The sequence below is a fragment of the Schistocerca serialis genome, chromosome 2 (genome assembly GCF_023864345.2).
Source record: "Schistocerca serialis cubense isolate TAMUIC-IGC-003099 chromosome 2, iqSchSeri2.2, whole genome shotgun sequence".
NCBI classification, from domain to species: Eukaryota; Metazoa; Arthropoda; class Insecta; order Orthoptera; family Acrididae; genus Schistocerca; species Schistocerca serialis.
The window spans coordinates 1,091,585,161-1,091,605,511 of record NC_064639.1 but is presented as its reverse complement, the minus strand read 5'-3'; the positions used below and the strand labels follow the sequence as shown (position 1 = coordinate 1,091,605,511).

The 20,351-nt window shown below is 42.6% G+C and overlaps 1 protein-coding gene across 1 annotated transcript in view; it reads left to right on the top strand.

Annotated features, from left to right (window-relative positions):
* Window positions 1-20,351, top strand: part of LOC126458546 (nucleolar protein 10) — a 99,985-nt gene that overhangs the window by 37,537 nt on the left and 42,097 nt on the right. Inside the window, exons 3-5 of the mRNA XM_050095662.1 lie at window positions 2,944-3,158; window positions 3,256-3,392; window positions 11,769-11,978. Coding sequence (XP_049951619.1) covers window positions 2,944-3,158; window positions 3,256-3,392; window positions 11,769-11,978 — 562 coding nt within the window. The remainder of the gene's footprint in view (window positions 1-2,943; window positions 3,159-3,255; window positions 3,393-11,768; window positions 11,979-20,351) is intronic.

Sequence of the window (20,351 nt, the reverse complement as noted above, 5' to 3'; positions counted from 1 at the left end):
CTCTATGTTGTGGCTGCTGGACCCTATCCACCACTGTGGAGTTCGACTTGCGAACAAAGCTAGTGAACAGCTTCCTCGTGGAAGCTGGTGTTCCTCCAGTGCAGCTCATGTGGCAACTACTGCTTGCGAATTACATTGTCCACATAGTTTGACTCACCATCCAATTGTTGTTTCCTTTACCCTAACATGGCAATCCATCTCTGCAACAACGACCTAGAATGGGGATTCCAACTGCAGTCCGTGTCCGGTTGCTTCTTACTGAACTCGACACTTTCCCTGTGCCACCTTTCCTGCAGGCCCACTTATACACACACAACTCCATGGTCTATGCCTCAGCCACAGCTTCGTCTGGAAAAGGCCCAAAAGGTTCAATTCCACCTGAGGCCCTCCACCAACCATTTGCCTCTATTCTCGGTGAGTTCTAGGGCTCAGAAGTAATCCACACCAGTGGATCAATGGTCAGTGGTCTTGTTGGCTTCATGTACGCTCACATTGGAGGAATTGAACAGTGCTTCTTACCGGATGGCTTGCAGTGTTTCCACTGCAGCATTTTTTTTTTTTTTTTGGTAGCCATTTATTGCACTCTTGACCATGTCCGTTCCTGCACCAGTGAGTCCTTCTTCATCTTTAGTGACTCCTTAAGCAGCCTACAAGCTCTCGACAAGTGCTTCCTTCACCATCCTTTGGTATTTGACTATCCGGGAGTCTCTTTATGCCCTCAGAAATGGTGGACGTTCAGTGACCTTCATTTGGACTCCAGGGCATGTTGGGATCCTGGGCAGTGAACTTGCTGACAGAGCCTGGCCAAACAGGCTACTGGTAAACCAACTCTGGAGATTGGGCTGACAGAGACTCTGAGCGATCTTCCACCATGAATTTTTCACAATCTGGGATACTGAATGGTGCACCCTTAGTATGCCAAATAAACTATATGTTGTCAAGGAGACAACGAATGTGTGGCACTCATCCATGCAAGCCACTTGCAGGCACTCCGTTGTCCTTTGCTGGCTCCGGATCAGCTATACATGGTTAACACATGGTCATCTCATCCGTTGCGAGGACCCACCTCGGTGTTGCTGTGGCTCCCACATGATTGTCGTACACATCTTGTTGGACTGCCCAATTTTAGCTCCTCTGCAGCGGACTTTTAATCTTCCTGCCACACTGCCAACAGTATTGGGAGACAGTGCCTCAATGGCTGATGTTATTTAACATTTTATTTGTGAGGAGGGTTTTTATCACACAATGTAAGGGTGGGTGTCTGGCCTTTCTCTCCCGAGCCTCCACCCTCCCTCCATTTTAACTCTTCCTCACTCTTTTTTTTGCCGGTCGTTCATCTTTTGCCTGTGTTCCTGTAGGTTTCTCTTTCAGACTTGAGATTTTAGTGTTCTGCGGGGTGGCTGGCTCATCCTTTTTCATTTTTGCGATCAGTCAGCCCAGGCCATCTGCTCCTTTTAGTGCCTCTTTTCCCCTGTCTGTTAACTTCTGTCGTTTTCTCTTTCAGTGTGTTTTGAAGTTAGTTTTACACCTTTTACTTTCCCCAATCTTTTGGGACTGTTTTTAACTTGAGATCTGTTTGAATGAGGAAAAATGGACTGATGCCCTCGTTGTTTGGTCCCTCTGCTCCCCAAACCAACCATGGTGTATTGGACAGGTGTGACAACTGGGTCTTCAGAGGCGTATGAATGATCCTGCAGCATGGGGTCAGGAGTGGGATGATATAAGAATGGACCAGGATAGTGCACATATTGGGTGGATGGTGGAATACCAATTTAGGAGGGATGAGAAGGGTTGTGATTAGGATGTTTTCCATTTCCAGGCACGGTGACAAGTAGTTGAAGCCGTGTCGAAGAATATGGTTCAGTTGTTCCAGTCCATAACGGTATTGGATGATGATGGGGTGCACCATTGCTGCTGGTTCTTGAGGTTGGTGGGAAGATTAATGGTGTGCAAGGGTATGGTGCAGGAAATCTACTTGCAGACTAGAATAGTGAATATTTTCTGCTGACTCCCTCCAGCATGTAATCATGATCCCATGACTGTTTACGTCATTCTCATAGGAACTGGTGATTTAATTGGCTACTTAGTAACTTACCAGATTTAATTTACATGGAAGAGCTGAAGATGATGATTGCATTTCTCCACTCTTAAAATTGATAACATTTGGCATTTTTAGCACAAGCACTCATCCATTCGCCACTGCCACTAACAGAATTTGAGACAAAGCAAGGCCCCCATCATCCCTAAAAAGTCCAGATCTGCTCCATCACTCCCATTGTTGAAATCAAGAATGAAAAGATAATAGTAAGGGACTGTTATAAATAGTTGCTTGTGATGAATGCTCAGGAACCTCTTGGGAGATCTTTTATAGAACCGTTGCCTATGATCTGCTGATGGCCAGAGATGTTATTTTGAAGTATTTGTGAAAATTTCTACTAAGCAAAAATGTTTCTATATTTTTCTCTGTTTACTGAACACAGCTTGGGTGCTTCTGCATCAGACTTTGTACATATAGCATGTTGCACATATTAAAAAATAAAAAATAAATAAAAAAAATGAGATAAGAGGATGCATTGATTTTCATCATCTTCTTCCTACTTCCAACAATTAAAAAAATTGTACCTGTATTTTTATTAAGAATTTTCTAAAATCCAGATGATGCCATACTCTTAATCACTAGTGAATGCATGAAAATAGCTCAGCTTTAATGCCATTTGAAAGCTGTTGTGGATAGCTGAATTTAATTCATTATTGTGAAGAACTCTTATTTACTTAAAACACCCAGCATCTGTTGGGAAAAAGGCATAAACAGTTGAAAAGTTGGATACTGTTGTATGTATGATGTGCCACTGAACTGATCCATTTATTAGGTAATGAACTCTTAACAGTAGTAGATAATGATTATTACTCACCTTGTATGTCCATAATGAATTTTTGTCACAGATATTCGAAGGCGGATAGAACTTATCCAAGATTTTGAAATGCCTGGACTGAGTACATCTGTGAGACTTTCGAAAGATGGGAACTATATTTTAGCAACAGGGATCTACAAGCCCCGTGTTAGGTGCTTTGATGTGAACAATCTTTCAATGAAATTTGAGAGATGTTTTGATTCTGAAGTTGTAACATTTGAGATACTTTCAGAAGACTATAGTAAGGTAAGCGTGGTTTTCATAATTTGGTATTGTCTTTTCATGTCCCCCCCCATCATCCACTTCTCAAGAGTATCAGTAGTTCTTACTGCATTTGTTTTAGGTGGTGTTTCTACAATGTGATCGTTACGTTGAGTTTCATGCAGCCCATGGCCGATATTACAGGCTGAGAATACCAAAATTTGGAAGGGATATGAAATATCATTACCCGTCATGTGATTTATATGTAGTTGGAGCAAGGTACTGTATGCATATATTTTTGATACTTTTTAAAGTCATTATTAGTTCTTCTGTAGGATGTGCTTACTAATGACTCTAGAACTTGACTATATTGTGCAGTAGATCATCCAAACTTAAATTGGTGTATTATAGCTTCTCATATCCACCATACCAACATGATAATTTGAGTGAATAATAGATTATCCCAGGGTGTGTCTCTTTTTGCCGTGAAAGAAAGACATTTATTTAACAACAATAGCACAGAAACAGTATAAAGTGAAGTTTTATATGTAGGTGCAACTTGAGCACTGTGTACTATGCTGCTGTCAGCGAAAGAATCAAATTACCAATAGCAATCTTTGAAATCTATATTTGCATCTATATTCTGCAAACCACTGTGAGGTGCATGGCAGAGGGTATGTCCCAATGTACCACTTAAGGCACTTAAGGGTTTCTTCCTGTTCCATTCGTGTATGGTTCACAGGAAGAATGATTTTCTGAATCCTCTGGGCGTGGAGTAATTATTTCAATATTATCCTTACAATCGCTATGTGAGCGATACATAGGGTAGTGTATTATATTCCTAGAGTAATCATTTAAAGCTGATTCTTGAAACTTTGTTAATAGACTTTCTCGAGATAGTTTACAACTATCTACAAGAGTCTTCCAGTTCAGTTCATTCAGTATCTCCGTGACACTCTCCCATAGATTAAACAAAAATGTGACCATTCATGCTGCCATTCTCTGTATACGTTCGATTTCCGCAGTTAGTCCTGTCTGGTACACGTCCCACACACTTGACTGATATTCTAGAACCAGTTTGCACAAGTGATTTGTAAGCAATCTCCTTTGTAGACTGATTGAACTTCCCCATTATTCTACCAATAAACTGGAGTCTGCCACCTGCTTTACCCATGACTGAACTTACGTGATCATTCCATTTAATATCCCTGCGGGATGTTACACCCATGTATTAGTATGGGTTGGCCGAACAGTGACTCACAGATATTTTAGTCATAGGGTACAACAATTTTTGTTTTGTGAAGTGGAAAATTTTATATTTATGAACATTTAGAGCAAGTTGCCAATCTCTGCGCCAAGTTGAAATCTTATCAAGATCTGATTGAATATTTACGCAGCTTTTTTCAGGTAGTACTTTAGTATAGACAACTGCATCATATGCAAACTTGTTTTACTATTATTATTGTCTGCAAGATCATTAATATACAACATGAACATCAAGACTCCCAACATGCTTCCTTGGGGCATACCCGAAGTTACTGTGTTTACTTACCCGATTATTGGATGAGGATTTTTGCCAAAATCGTTGTTCCGAAAGTACGGAGTCATATTCATAGATTAAACTGTTGCTGCTGAGGTCAAAGTTTTTACTTTGTTTAATAGATTAATAAAGGGGTCATCTTAAATTTACATATGAAGCTTTGGCTATTGAGTTTTTGCACAAATTTATTTTGAAGAGATCCTAAGGGTAGGGCTTAGCTAACAATGCTTTCTAGTGAACAGGCTCAAGATGTCCCGATACACTAAACTGCTCGATGCAGTATCGACGTTCTTCGAACAGTCGCATGACATTTGACTCAGCAGTAGTACAAGGAATATACGAGAAGTTATGAGCTTATGCGAGAAATTATGAGCTAGCCACCACAGTGATCTAATGTTTGCAATAAAAGTTCTCGTGCATATACAAACGCCCTACACATTCATTTATGCAGATTTTTAAGTGAAGGTAACATTCATCTTGTCTTTCAAAAAGCATTACTTGATTCTTAACCCAAATCAATTTCTTTTTGTTTATGAGAAACTTTAATGGCATACCAGCTGGGTTAAAAATGAGAAATTCAGTCTCTGTTCATGTATTAAAATACTGGGGAAGAATGTCACCAGTGTCAGATGACACTAGATCACGAAACGAGCGAAGGTTCGAGAATTGGACTGAATCGTGACTGCGATCTTATATTTATATATTTGTTGCTGTTGTTACACATGACATACGCCCTAGAAAGATATTGCTGTCCATGTTTCACTACTGCTCAAGCACTGCACTACCCCGAAGGCTTGGACTGGGAACTATGATAAGTGCATGGAGGGGAGTGGTGAGTGGGCAGCAAATTTTGTCGTGCTGCAAACCATGGGAATTTATACTCCTTTAATTTCTTATGAACATCTACCGTGTTTCAATTGCAGTTTGCCTGAATCCATCTGTACTTAGAATGTGACATTAAAATTGGACAAATACTGTAAAATAGAATATTTTGTCCAGGAAATACTAAAGCCTATATAGGGGCCAGTGGTGTACTTATATAGTTTTTTTATGCTGCAATGTTGTCGACACTCATCCTGAATTAAGATGGACAGAAACAGTAAGGGATTTGTCAGTTGCTCCTTCTGCACAGCCAGTGAGAGAGCAGCGGTCAGATGATATGGTTGGAAGCAAGAGACATTGTAGCATTCAGTCAGCATAGAGGCAAAATACACTATGTTTTTTTTAACCAGCTGTGTTCTCAGGTTCCACCATAACCAAAACCTCAGAATTGCGACATATTTGGAATTAATACCCAAATATTTGCGACAACAAAGATATAATTTTCACTGCTGTCTTGTTAGGATGACGACAATGTATAAAAATATTGACACCACAGGCGGCAGGCTAAGCAGTGAAGGTCAAAATTGACGTAAACAGTTCCTTTTTGTTTGTTTTATTTCTCCTTGTGCTATCGAAATGTAGACAACGAATAAATGGCATAAGTTTAGAATCGGTGTAATATTAACTTTGTAGGCAGATACTTAGATCAGCAAAAGCTGGTAATTTTTATTAGACAGAATATATTAAAAATAATTTTTTCCCAAAGATCCTTTTAAAAAAAGAGGGAGTTGTCTTATATTCAGGGTCTTTTGTACTCAAGTAAATATGGTACTTATACATCTGATGATGTCTCCCCATCCAAGATGACATGCTGTCCTTCCAACCAGTAAGTCTTCAATCCAGTCACAAATTTCACTTGCTACCCAGTATGATCATACTTTTGACAGTAAGCGTAGGTGCCGTACTGAGTCAATGCTTTTCAGAAATCAAGAAATACTGCATCTACCTTGTTGCCTTAATCCAAAGCTTTTGGTGTGTCATGTGAGAAAAGTGCGAGTTGGGTTTCACGTGATTGATATTTTCGAAATCCATGCTTTTTGAGATTGAGGAGGTCATTCTTTTCAAGATACCTCATTATATGTGAGTTCACAATATGTTCTAAGGTTCTGCAACAAATTAATGTCAGTGATATTGGACTATAGTTTTGTGGATCACTTTTACATTCCTTCTGTGGACGGGAGTGACCTGTGCCATTTTGCAGGAACTGGGCACCGTTTTTTGTTCAAGGAATCTACGATAGATTATACACTCCTGGAAATGGAAAAAAGAACACATTGATACCGGTGTGTCAGACCCACCATACTTGCTCCGGACACTGCGAGAGGGCTGTACAAGCAATGATCACACGCACGGCACAGCGGACACACCAGGAACCGCGGTGTTGGCCGTCGAATGGCGCTAGTTGCGCAGCATTTGTGCACCGCCGCCGTCAGTGTCAGCCATTTTGCCGTGGCATACGGAGCTCCATCGCAGTCTTTAACACTGGTAGCACGCCGCGACAGCGTGGACGTGAACCGTATGTGCAGTTGACGGACTTTGAGCGAGGGTGTATAGTGGGCATGCGGGAGGCCGGGTGGACGTACCGCCGAATTGCTCAACACGTGGGGCGTGAGGTCTCCACAGTACATCGATGTTGTCGCCAGTGGTCGGCGGAAGGTGCACGTGCCCGTCGACCTGGGACCGGACCGCAGCGACGCACGGATGCACGCCAAGACCGTAGGGGACCGCACCGCCACTTCCCAGCAAATTAGGGACACTGTTGCTCCTGGGGTATCGGCGAGGACCATTCGCAACCGTCTCCATGAAGCTGGGCTACGGTCCCGCACACCGTTAGGCCGTCTTCCGCTCACGCCCCAACATCGTGCAGCCCGCCTCCAGTGGTGTCGCGACAGGCGTGAATGGAGGGACGATTGGAGACGTGTCGTCTTCACCGATGAGAGTCGCTTCTGCCTTGGTGCCAATGATGGTCGTATGCGTGTTCGGCGCCGTGCAGGTGAGCGCCACAATCAGGACTGCATACGACCGAGGCACACAGGGCCAACACCCGGCATCATGGTGTGGGGAGCGATCTCCTACACTGGCCGTACACCACTGGTGATCGTCGAGGGGACACTGAATAGTGCACGGTACATCCTAACCGTCATCGAACCCATCGTTCTACCATTCCTAGACCGGCAAGGGAACTTGCTGTTCCAACAGGACAATGCACGTCCGCATGTATCCCGTGCCACCCAACGTGCTCTAGAAGGTGTAAGTCAACAACCCTGGCCAGCAAGATCTCCGGATCTGTCCCCCATTGAGCATGTTTGGGACTGGATGAAGCGTCGTCTCACGCGGTCTGCACGTCCAGCACGAACGCTGGTCCAACTGAGGCGCCAGGTGGAAATGGCATGGCAAGCCGTTCCACAGGACTACATCCAGCATCTCTACGATCGTCTCCATGGGAGAATAGCAGCCTGCATTGCTGCGAAAGGTGGATATACACTGTACTAGTGCCGACATTGTGCATGCTCTGTTGCCCGTGTCTATGTGCCTGTGGTTCTGTCAGTGTGATCATGTGATGTATCTGACCCCAGGAATGTGTCAATAAAGTTTCCCCTTCCTGGGACAATGAATTCACGGTGTTCTTATTTCAATTTCCAGGAGTGTAGTTAGAAGAGGGGCTAACTCAGCCACAAATTTGGTGTAGAATCTGACAGGGATTCAATCGGGACTGGCGCTTTGTTCTGTTTTAATTATTTCAGCTGTTTCTCAGCACCACTGACACTAGTACTTAACTTCATTCATCCTTTCAGTGGTATGAGAATTAAATTGAGGCAATTCTCCTGCATGTTCTGTTCTAAAGGAACATTTGAAAATGGAGTTAAGCATTTCAGCTGTTGCTTTATTGCCCTCAATTTCAGTTCCTGTCTCATTGACTAGGGACTGGACACTATCTTTGGTACACCTGACAGCCTTTACATGCAATTCTGTGAAAGATCAGTTGACAATATTCTGCTGCAGTAATCATTGAAGGCATCATGCATTGCTCTCTTGAGAGCCAAATGTGTTTCATTCAACATCTCTCTATCTATATCCCTACACTTTGTTTTACACCTCTTATATAGTAATCTCCGTTTCTTTAGAAGTTTCTTTACAGTGACTGTATAACATGGAGGTTCCCTCCCATTATGAACTGTTCTGCTGGGTACATAGCTACACAGTGCATGGTCAACTATTCTTGTAAATTTGAGTCAGAGTTCATCTGCATCCTCCTGCACTGTGCTGAAAGTTTCAAGTTCTTTGTAGAGATACGACACTATTGATATTTTATCTACTTTACTGAACATATATATCGTTCTGCTTGTTTTAGTTCTTTGGTAATCATTGTTTCCACAACTGATACCAGTTTGGATGTGGACAACCTTGAAGTGGTCAGGTCTATTTGTTGCCATTAGATCCAGTATATTTCTATCATGAGTGGAGTTTCTACGGTAACTATCTGTTCTTGATAGTTTTCAGAGGAGGCATTTTTTAAAGTTTCACAGGATGCCTTATCTTGCACACCACTAAGAAAACTAATTTTCCCAATTCATTGTTGGATGTTTAAAGTCTCCACCGATGACTACAGTATGATTGGAGGCATACTGATGTTTTCTTTAAAGTTTTCGGTTACATCAGGAGATGAGTGGTGAATGATAGAAGGATCCATTTATCATTTTGTGCCCACCCATGATACTGAGTCTTGCCCAAACAGTCTTGCATGCATCTTCAATTTCTATCTTGGTGCATTTGAGTTTCTTGTCAGCTGCGACAAATACACCACCTCCATTTCCCATTTACGTATCCTTTCGATATACACTTAAACTTTCCCCCAAAATCTCACTAATATCAATTATAGTTTCAACAAGCTTTCTGTACCTAGTATTATGTGAACTTCACCGCTTTTCATGATCACTTCAAACTCTGGCACTTTGTTGCTAATGCTTTGGCAGTTTACCATTAGGATTTTAATACTCTTGCTTGTGGGGGCATTTCTTTCGACCTTATACTGATACTTTTGGGTTTCTACAGCTATCATTATCTGGATTGGACGCAGAGTCAAATAATCTAAAAGACTATTGTGTGCACCTCATGCTGAGTAGCAGCCTCTGATGTGTAATACACAACAGACCTTTTTAGGGGACTGTACAATTCTCAACCCTATGGTGCAATTCCAGGCAGTCACAGCCTGGCTTGTCACAGAACCTTTGAAGTCTCTGGTTCAGTCCTTCCAGTTGACTCAGAACCAAAGGGCCATGATCAGTTCTGGGGACAATTCTACAAATTGTGCGCTTAATCGAAATTCCAAGGGCAAGGCTGGTCTTCTCAACCTTCTCTGTCTGTCGGTGGAATGACCCAAGAATCGCCTCGGAGTCCAGACTCCAGGCATCATTTGGGCACTGTGCACCACATTATGCAGTTGGTTGCACCCTGTTCCCTCAGTGGGTGCCGGAATAGTCCCTCCAATGTGTTAAATGAGGCCCCCAGGCGTACACTCTGAGTGCATCTGGTGTCCTTTCTTGTCCATTGCTGCCATTTCCGTAAGGGGTACCATCATTCACCATACGTTTGAATTGCCAATCATTAATAGACCCCCTACCCTTTTGCATTTGACGCATCTTGACACTGGACAAAACAGGTGAAGTTAGTCCCACTGGATCAGTTTCCGTTTCAGTGAAAGACAACACCTCAAACATGTTGGTGAGGGAGACTGGTAAAACACGGTGAGTCCTTCCTGGTCCCTGTCCATTCTGTACAGGACACCTAGATCTACCACTGGCACGGCACTCTAAGTCAAGTGGATGGCTAATGACAGATCCTGTACTTTCTGCAGAGGAGACAGGATCCACAGGGTAGGACAGTACGTGATGTACCTATGGTACCGGTATCACAGGTACATGACTTTCAGGAGCCCCACACAGATTCGCAGCAGCTGCCAGTTGTTTGACAGTAGTCAGGGCAATTTCCAGTCAACCAAGTTGTCCTGTGTTTGAGAATGGCATTGACAGTGGGGCTCCATTTTGGCTGGTGGAGTGTATTGCAAGGCTGTGAACTAATAACTTTAAATTGATTACCTTCTTTTAATCTGTTAAGCTAAAAAGTTGCTAATTCCGTATTAGAACTGAAGCAGATGCACAAAACGAGATTTATATTAAGGCAACACAAAAACCTGTGGTAAAAATTACTAATTTTCTAAAATGTTTTCATGTTAATTATAGTTGTTAGCAAATTCGAAAACAGATTTAACTTATGATAAATGCAGGTAATGTATAGGGCTACTCCTGTTTAATGGAAAACTAGATGTAACACAATATGTTAGTTAGAAAATCTGCTACAGTAACTACATCACAAATGCTGATTTGCTAAAAATTGCTTGTAGATTATGCAAAGTACAGTGGCAACTTCCGAAAATTCTAAAAGACACACATTTATTTGCATTGATATACTATGAAATTCAGCGGTGATGTATTCTGTTGCTGAACTGTGAACCACAAATGCTGATTTGCTCCAAAATAAATTATGATTACGTATCCCAAACACTCGCACCAGTAACTTACGAAAATATAGTTTTGTAAGCATCCAAAAATCCTCAAGCTATCTGTTCATAGGTTGTGCAGTAGCATAACGTGACACCACACTGATCATGCTACTGCTTCCTAGTAGTACATTAGTCAACACAAAGAGTCACAAAGCCATGTCTAAGGGCAACTTGGTGCTATAATTTTTGTAAATATTATGAGTACTGATGTGTTGTAATAATCATTTCAACAACAAACTGAAATTAACATTACTTATGGCCTTCGCATAATTTTTCAAAATAATGTCAATTATATCAGTTGGTAAATTCAGTTACAAAAATTGTTAAAATTACAAAGAAACATTGGCAGGTCGGCATGTACCGTAGGGAAATATAACTCTTAATACAGCAAATAGATACACATTAAGTAGAAATTCGTAATTCTAGTTTTTGGAACTTTACATACTGTCTTCATGTAGAAAAGAGGAAGATGAATGAAGAATGGGAATTGGGGGGAGGGGGAGGGGGAAGGGGAGAGACAGGTCACTTAGACCGTAAGTTGAGAGATACCACCTCAACCCACAGCAGGTAGATGCCTTTCAACTTAGGGACTGAAGAATGCTGTTATTCATATAAATATTTATAATGCAGAATTTTTAATTTTGTCTCCTTCTGATGAAACATTCTGTTCTAGTTCTGAAATTTATCGACTAAATCTTGAGCAAGGACAGTTTCTGCCTCCATTGGTCTCTGAGGCATCAGAGATAAATAAATGTGCCATCAATCCAGTTCATCATTTGGTGGTATGTGGATCCAAGGAGGGGAAGTTAGAAGCTTGGGATCCTAGAACAAGAGGAAAAGTTGGAACATTAGACTGTGCTCTCGATTGTGCTGGTGAGTCACAGTAAGTAAACGTTTCATTTGTAGTTAAAATGCCTGTTTGTTAGCAACACTTTAGAAGTAGTATCACATGGCAGTTTAGCAAATCTGTTTGTAATGTAATTCTTGTAAATTTTTGTGACTTTAATAATACTCTTAATCTACACCCAACTTCATAACATTTCAGCTTTCCCTTATCCTTTCCTCTTTTAATTTTTAAGTAGGCCTATTCATTTCCAATTGCACAGGTCCTTTGGATCTTAAAGGCTCCTTAGGGAGTTGACAGCCACTATGTAGATTTACTTTTTACAAGTGCCTTGCATCCGTGCAAACCCAGGATGACAATTTGAAAAACACGGACTATTCAGATGAATTTATCTTTACACGGAAATCAAAGAAATTTAAAAGATTCAGGGAATGTCTTTCAGGATCTGGTGGGAATTTTCAGCCATTTGTTATCTTCTTGAGTTATTTCATTACACAGGACACTTAGATTCTGCTTTGGAGAGCAATTGGTTGTAGAGTTTTCACATGAGAGAAGATGAAGCTGTGAATTGAATTGTTACTATATTGTTGCTTGTTCATGATAATCTCTGCCTTTTGTGCTGACCTTTTTTCTAGGTTTTTGTTATTGCTTATGGGTTCCTGGGCTTGCCATGCCTGTTCTCCATTGTTTGATGCAAGTACCATTCATGTATCTGCAATTTCTTCTCTACATAAAAGAAAAGATTTTTAAAAAATGAATATGGTTATTTTCCATGAATGTTTTGTTGACCTGCAATGAGTGTTTGAATCTCACACTCCTTTATCCACTTCCTCCAATTTTAATGGGAAATAGTACTTTGTCAATTTTCAGAATTGCAGACAAGCTGTAAACAAACTACTTCAGTGTTATTTTATCCATGTTGGACCTTGGGAGCTTTGTGGCCATTAGTTATCGTTGGTGGATGACACAACCAGCCACAGATGCTTTTAAACTGCTTTATTTCAATACCATAACCAGTTCTGGACTACCATGTCCAACTTCAGATGGCTAACATTTCCAATCACATTGATGTTTTGGTCAGCAGCAGGTCGTCTGCCCCTGTACTACACAAAATTATTTGAATGTTTAGAGCCACATTTAATTATTTACATATAAGGTGAAATAATTTTACACACTTACTTGTGTAATCGCCTCCACTGGAACATATGTAAGTATATAAAACTGTTTCACATTATGTGTAAATAAATTCCAGCACATTAACATGTTTTTATTAATAAAGCAACATACAATGTGGCTCAAAAACTTTAATATACTTGTGCCATGCAGGAGCAGATGATATGCTGCTGACCAAAATGTCAATGTAATTGGAAAAGTGAACCAAATGAAGGTGGTTATGGTAGCCCGAAACCATTGTGGTATTGAAATAAACAATGTAAAAGCATTTGTGGCTGGTTATGTAATTCACCAACAAAACTATTTCACTGTTTTTAGCTAATAATACATAGTAATAAAATTCTGCACCAAATGGACTTGGACATCTGATGCTTACAGGTTGTTTGCCCTCTCTGTGTAACATAACTAATTTCATCAATTAGAATTAAAAAAAAAAAAAGGTATACTATTTATATTGCAAGTTTCCAAGTGCAGTCGCACACTCAACTCTCCACAATGTACTGAAAGATATACCATTCAAAGAGCTCTTTATTTTAAATACTCTGGCTCTAATATTATTCTTGTTGTGAGAATTCAAATGCCACATAAAGGTCAATTGCAATTACTCTATATATAGAGAAATACATTGATTGTATGAAGGACAAACTTGCCCAAAATGAAATCACCCACTCAGTTTACACAATATTGCAGTTCTTCCTTTCTCCACACTTAAACACTCCAAATACATTGCCAAATGGGTCATATCACTGTAGAAAGCCCAGGTGCATGACCTGTTCGATACACACAGTCAGCACATCCTCCTTCAGTCCTGTAACAGGCTTGTCGCATTCTGAGGCAGGTCCATCTGTGAAAGCAGTCATGTCATAAACCATGCCTACTGCACAACTCATACCATCTGGATCCTTCCTCACAATGCCAGCTTCTCTGAATTATGTTTGTGGGAGTTGCCCTTGCAACACATTGTAATGCCCCCTTTCTCCTTCCAGATATATAGGCCAAATTTAGAGGGTGTCATAGCATGAATTTTGAGGACTCGTGTGTTGTTGAAAAACAGAACCATTGCAATACAAATATAGTCGAGACAGCATAAGAAGATCCCTGACAGTAAGTAGCACTGTTGCCAGCTTTCAACTGCTTAGTACTAATGGCTGCAGGTGAAAACAGTAGTCACCCATGTAGTTGTGACAACACTGAGGCATTGCCATAGAGACATTTACAAAATTGTATCACTTGAGTAACTGAGGGTGGCGTGTGAAGCTGCCGTGCCCACTCCACTGCAATTGTCAGGGATCAGGTTACACCATCTTGACTGTAGTCTTGTTATTTTTATTAATACTTTTCATCACACTGTTCCATATCATGAGCCACTAAAGAACCTTTGTTGGAGCAGATGTTATGAAAGATTGCTACTCACATATAAAGCACATATTGAGTTACAGACGGGCACAACAGAGAGACTGTTCTAAATTTGAGCTTTTGGCCAGGACTACATCTAAAGTATAAAATCCACACACGTTCATGCAAGCACAATTTGGACTCATGTGACCACTGACTCTGACCACTGAGACAAGACTGCAAGCAACTGTGCCTGATAGCAGAAGCAAACTGTGGGTGGTAGAGGTTAAAAAGGAGATTGGGGCAAGGAGGGGGAGGGGTGGCAGAGAGTATACTGTTGCTTTTGGAAGCATGCAGATATGTGGTGGGGACAGGGTAGGGCTACTAGGTGCAGGCAGGAGGTTTTTTTTTTTTTTTTGGGGGGGGGGGGGGGGGGACATCAAAAAGGAGATAAGTACGGGAGGGGAAAAAAGGGCTAGTATATCCATTCATGAAATAGAAGGCTGTGTGGTGATGGAGTAGGAGCAGAGATAAGGGTGAAGGGCAGGCACTAGTGAAGGTAGAGGTCAGGGGATTATGGGAACATAGTATATATTGCAGGGAGAGTTCCCACATGTGCAATTCAGAAAAGCTGCTGTTGGTAGGAAGGATCCAGATTGCTCAGGCTGTGAAGCAGTCATTGAAGTAAAGCATGTTGTGTTGGGTAGCATGTTCAGTAACACGGTGGTCCAACTGTGTGTTGGCCACAGTTTGTCAGTGATTGTTCATGCAGACAGACAGATTGTTGGTTGACATGCCCACTTAGAAAGTAGCACAGTGATCACAGCTTAGTTTGTAGATCACACGACTGCTTTCACAGGTAGTCCTGCCTTAGATAGGATATAAGATGCCTTTGACCTGACTGGAGTAGGTGGTCGTGGGAGGATGTATGGGACATATATTGCCTCTAGATCTAGGGATATGAGTCATGAAGCAAGCATTTGGGAGCATTGTTGGAATAGTGATGGATAAGGATACTGCATAAGTTCATTTAGGTGGGGGGGGGGGGGGCAGAATATCACTGTGGGAGATATGGGAAGGATAGTGTGTAAGATAGTCTTCATTTCAGGGCATGACAAGATGAAGTCAGAACCCTGGTGGAGGATGTGGCTCCATTGCTCCAGTTGTGGGTGGTACTGAGTTTCAAGAGGAGTGCTTCTTTATGGCTGGATGATGGGAATACCTCCTTCAATAGCTACCACCCATTTCATACCAAGATATCCCTCCCTTACAGCCTAGCCAGAAACAAGCAGTTCTCCTTCAAATATCTTCATAAACCAAAATTACCCTCCAAACATTATACAGAAACAGATGTCTCATTTCTTCTCTCTCCAGTCACCTGTCACCTCCCACATTCCCACCATCCTGAAAAGAGGAGCACTCCACTCGTGACTCAGTATCACCCAAGACTTGACAATGTAATCAAATTCTCCACCAGGGTTTCAACTATCTCTCGTTGTGCCCTGAGATGAGGAATATCCTACACACTATCCTTCCCATCCCTTCCACTGTGGTACTATGTCACCCACAGAACCTACGTAATATCCATTTACATCCCTGCTCCACCCATGCTTCCAACCCCTTGCCACAGGGCTCATATCTCTGTAACAGACCTAGCTGTAAGACCTGTCCCCACACATCTTCCCACTACCACCTACTCTAATCCAGTCACAGCCATTACCTATCCCATTAAAAAACGGAGAAGAAATAAAAACTTGAAGGTTTGTCATTGATACTGTAATTCTGCCGAAGACAGCAAAGGACTGGGAAGAGCGGTTGAATGGAATGGACAGTGTCTTGAAAGGGGGGTATAAGATGAACACTAACAAAAGCAAAACAATCTTAACAGAATGTAGTCAAATGAAATCAAGTAATACTGAGGGAACTGGATTGGGAACAAGGCACTAATGAATTTTGCTATTGGGCAGTAAAATAAGTGATGAAAGATGAGGTAGAGAGGATTTAAAATGTAAGCAGGCAATGGCAAGAAAATCATTTCTGAAGAAGAGAAATTTGCTGACATTGAATGTAGATTCAAGTGCTAGGAAGCATTTTCTGCAGGTATTTGCTTGGAACAGTAGTCATCAAACATTTTTGCTCAATGCAGATATTGTGGGGCTGCATCTCGGGCCACATACGTACCGATCTTATTATTAACTGATAAATTACATAAGTTGGTATGTTGTGAGCCCCAAACACACTAACTGTAGTCTCTCTTTCCAAGCATAAATTCTGACATTGCAGGGTTAAACGGATGTGGCATGTTAAGTTTAAGGGGTGGCCGGATGCCCTACTTGTCGCCACCCCGTACCCCCCTGGGACGGAATAAGTGTACCCCCAGCTGTCTGCGTCTAGTATAAGCCATGGAATAGTGTGAACGTTTTCTAATGTCTGTGAGTCGTGTAACTGAGGCGGAATGTGGAGACCAGCCCAGTATTCACTTAGTGGGATGTGGAAAACCAACTAAAAACCACATCCAGGCTGGCCGGCACACCAGCCCTCGTTGTTAGGCTGCCGAGCAGAGTCGATCTGGAGCCGGTGCGCCTACCTGAGTCCAGGAAGCAGCGCATTAGCACTCTCGGCTACCATGGCGGCCGGTTGATTATTGTAATTTTACTAATGTTTAAGTGCATTATGCAAAATGAGACACAATCGCAGATGTTTACTAAGTGTTTTGAATGTCATTTTTCTTCTACTTATCATGTTGTATTACAACAGCATTAACTTAATTTCCTATTCCTTACTAAAAATATGCACCACACTTTAAGATGATCATCTCTATAAAGCATTGTAATGGATCCATGTTACTTCTGTGTCAATATGTATACTATATCGGCTGACTGGTATAATTCATGCATGCCTGTGGAATGTCAGTACTGGAAGACAAACACTAAACCTGCAATGGCTGTGCTACTTACTCCTCTCCCAGAGGTAAACAGTCAACTTTACTTAGCTCACTGTCAGATTCAACGTCAGTTAAAATGAAGCACGTCTTAAAATATTACTGTCTGTATTTTTGTTTGTTATTGTTGTAACTTGGATACACAATGCAACCAAGAATGATAGTACAACACTCTCCTGAATGACAACACACTGCTACTGCACATGGCTTTCGAGTGTGCGTGCATTACTTCATTCTGCTTCCCTTGAGGAAGAGCTCATATTCCCCAGATGTCTATGGCACCTTCCTCTGCAAGGCTGTGACTTAGGTGCCATACTGATACGGGGGCATATGGACAGAAGTACAATGCAGGTAGCATTGCAGTCCGTCTCCTCATGTCAACCCATGTGATAGGGTGGGTGATGTCAGCGAGAGCTCCATGTACACATCAGGTCCAAGGCCTGGTGGTGGTGATGCCCCCGCAGCTGGTGGCTGATGTGGAGGAGACGACTTGGGTGTGGATGGTGGCTGCATCGGTATTGGAGAAGCTGTGCCAGCTTCATCCACTGGTGACGGGGGACCTCTCATATGTTGTAGTAGTGACCCACCGGCACCGTGTGATCCGTAGAGTGATGCAGATTGGTGTGGTGATGCTGGTCCCCAGTCGGGGTTGTCTGGTCGTCCACATATTGGTGCAAATGGTCGTAATGATGTGCACAGAAGCCCTCCTCCATACAGACGTCGCAGAGACTGCAGCCACAGCATTGGGAGATGATGATGGGAACCCATTTTGTGCGACGGCCAAACCCACATGCCCAGACAGCCACCCCAGGTCATAAATGGGAAAATGGCTGCATGAGTTGGCATCCATCGCTGGGCTGCAGGAGGGCAGGAGCATCTGGGGTTGCGCCTATGGAGCAGTTTGGCAATGCTGTTGTTGCTGAATGGCGTGAACCGATAGGAAGACAGAAATTGATCCCAGGCAATGTCGGATGGGGACCGAGTCACATACTTTTTATTTGCCTTCTGAATGTTCTGACTAACCTTTCGGCCTCATCATTGGATTGTGAGTGGAGCACGAGACAAAAATGTGGTGAATCCCACACGCATTGCAGGAAAAAGCAAACTCCTGCGACACAGACTGAGGGCCCCAACTCCTGCGACACAGACTGAGGGCTGTTAATCAGAGACCAGTGTTGCTGAAGTCCTTCGATGGAAAAAATTTTCAACACGGCTGCCATGGTGGTAGACGACGAAGTTGACCGGCAATGGACAACATGTGAAAACCAACTGAATGTGTCGGTTACTAATAGCCAGTATGCATTAAGGGAAGGACCAGCGAAATCGATGTGGAGATGATCCCAGACTTGCGGAGGTTGTGGCCACAGAGACAATGTTGACTGTGGGGCAGCTTGCTGCAATGTGCTTCGAGAACACACTGTAACCAATTGAATGATGTCACCATCCAAACCAGGCCAAAAACATGATGATGGGCTAACGCCTCATTGTATGACGCCTCCCCCCCCCCCCCCGCCTTCCCCCCCCCCCTCCATCCCCCCCACCCCCACCACCAGTGATTAGCGTGCAGCAATTGCAGGATCTTCGAACAGAGAGCCGAGGGAACCACTAGGTGAGGAGCTGAATAGTCTGTATCAGGGAGTAGAACACCATCAACGACAGATAAACAATACTGAAATGCATAGTAGTTGGGGAGGGGGTTGGATGCCCGTGACCCACAGGCCCACCGTGTTGTATGCAGTGTACCACTTTCCATAAAATCAGGTCGATAGCACTAGCCTGCGGCACCAGCGTCAGTGATTGGAAAACCATTTGTTGAGCACATTCATCAACGTGGAAACAGAGTGACTCTTCTTGATCAAAAACAGGGTCCGGACCGGCCAGAAGATGGGAGAGTGCATCAACGTTCGCATGTTTAGCCGTGGGGCGGAAATGAATCTCGTAGTTGTACTGAGAGAGGATCAGTGCCCAACACTAAATGTGATGCACTGCAGTGTCTGGCAATGACGCTGAGGGGTTAAACAGCAAAACTAATGGCTTGTGATCCATGATGAGATGGAATTTTACACCATACAAGAAAAAGTGTGGAAGAGCCACGATGGCAGAGACATTCTGACGGGGGTTTGACACCAGCACTAGAGACCTCGAACCTGAGGTAAACAATAGAAGGCTGAAAGAAGTGGCACTTTTCCAAATAGCATTTTAACCCAGCTGCATGTAACTCTGAAAAGAGCATATGTTAGTTGTTGAGATTTTCGGCAGTGGAGGAGCTGGAGATCACATCATCATCAAGATAGTTGGCACAGCTAGGTACAGACCTTCTGAGTTGTTTGAGAAGCTGTTCAAAAATCGTCGGGGCACTGTCCATGCCAAACGCTAACCTGAAGTAGTGATACAAGCCAAAAGGCATGTTAATGATCAAGAACCTTTGATTGTCAGCATCAGCCGGAAGGTGCAGATATGCATTGGAGAGATCAATCTTGGAAAAAATACTGATGACCAGCAAGTGTAGCAAAAGGTTCGTCAGAGTGCGGCAACGGATATGTGTCAATGATAAACTGAGCATTAACAGAAACTTTGAAATCACCATGAAGGTGTAACTGTCCTATTGGCTTTTCGACAATGACTAAGGGAGTAGCGCATTTGCTGGATGTGATCAGTTGGACGACCCCAGAGACCATGAGATGATTGAGCTACGCCTTGTCTTGGACACGGAGCACCATTGGCACCGGGCAACCCAAAAGAAATAGCGTGTGGCCGAAGGTTTCATGGTGATGTGGGCATTGAAATTATTGTCACAACCCAAATCCTCAGAAAACAGGGCGGAAAATCAGAGCATAAAAAGCTGAGTTGTGTATAAGGCACTTGATCACAGACGAGATTAATGTCGTCGGAAATTGTAAACCCGAAAAGGTTAAAGACATCGGAACCAAACAAATTTTCGGTGCGTGCATTGTTCACCACCA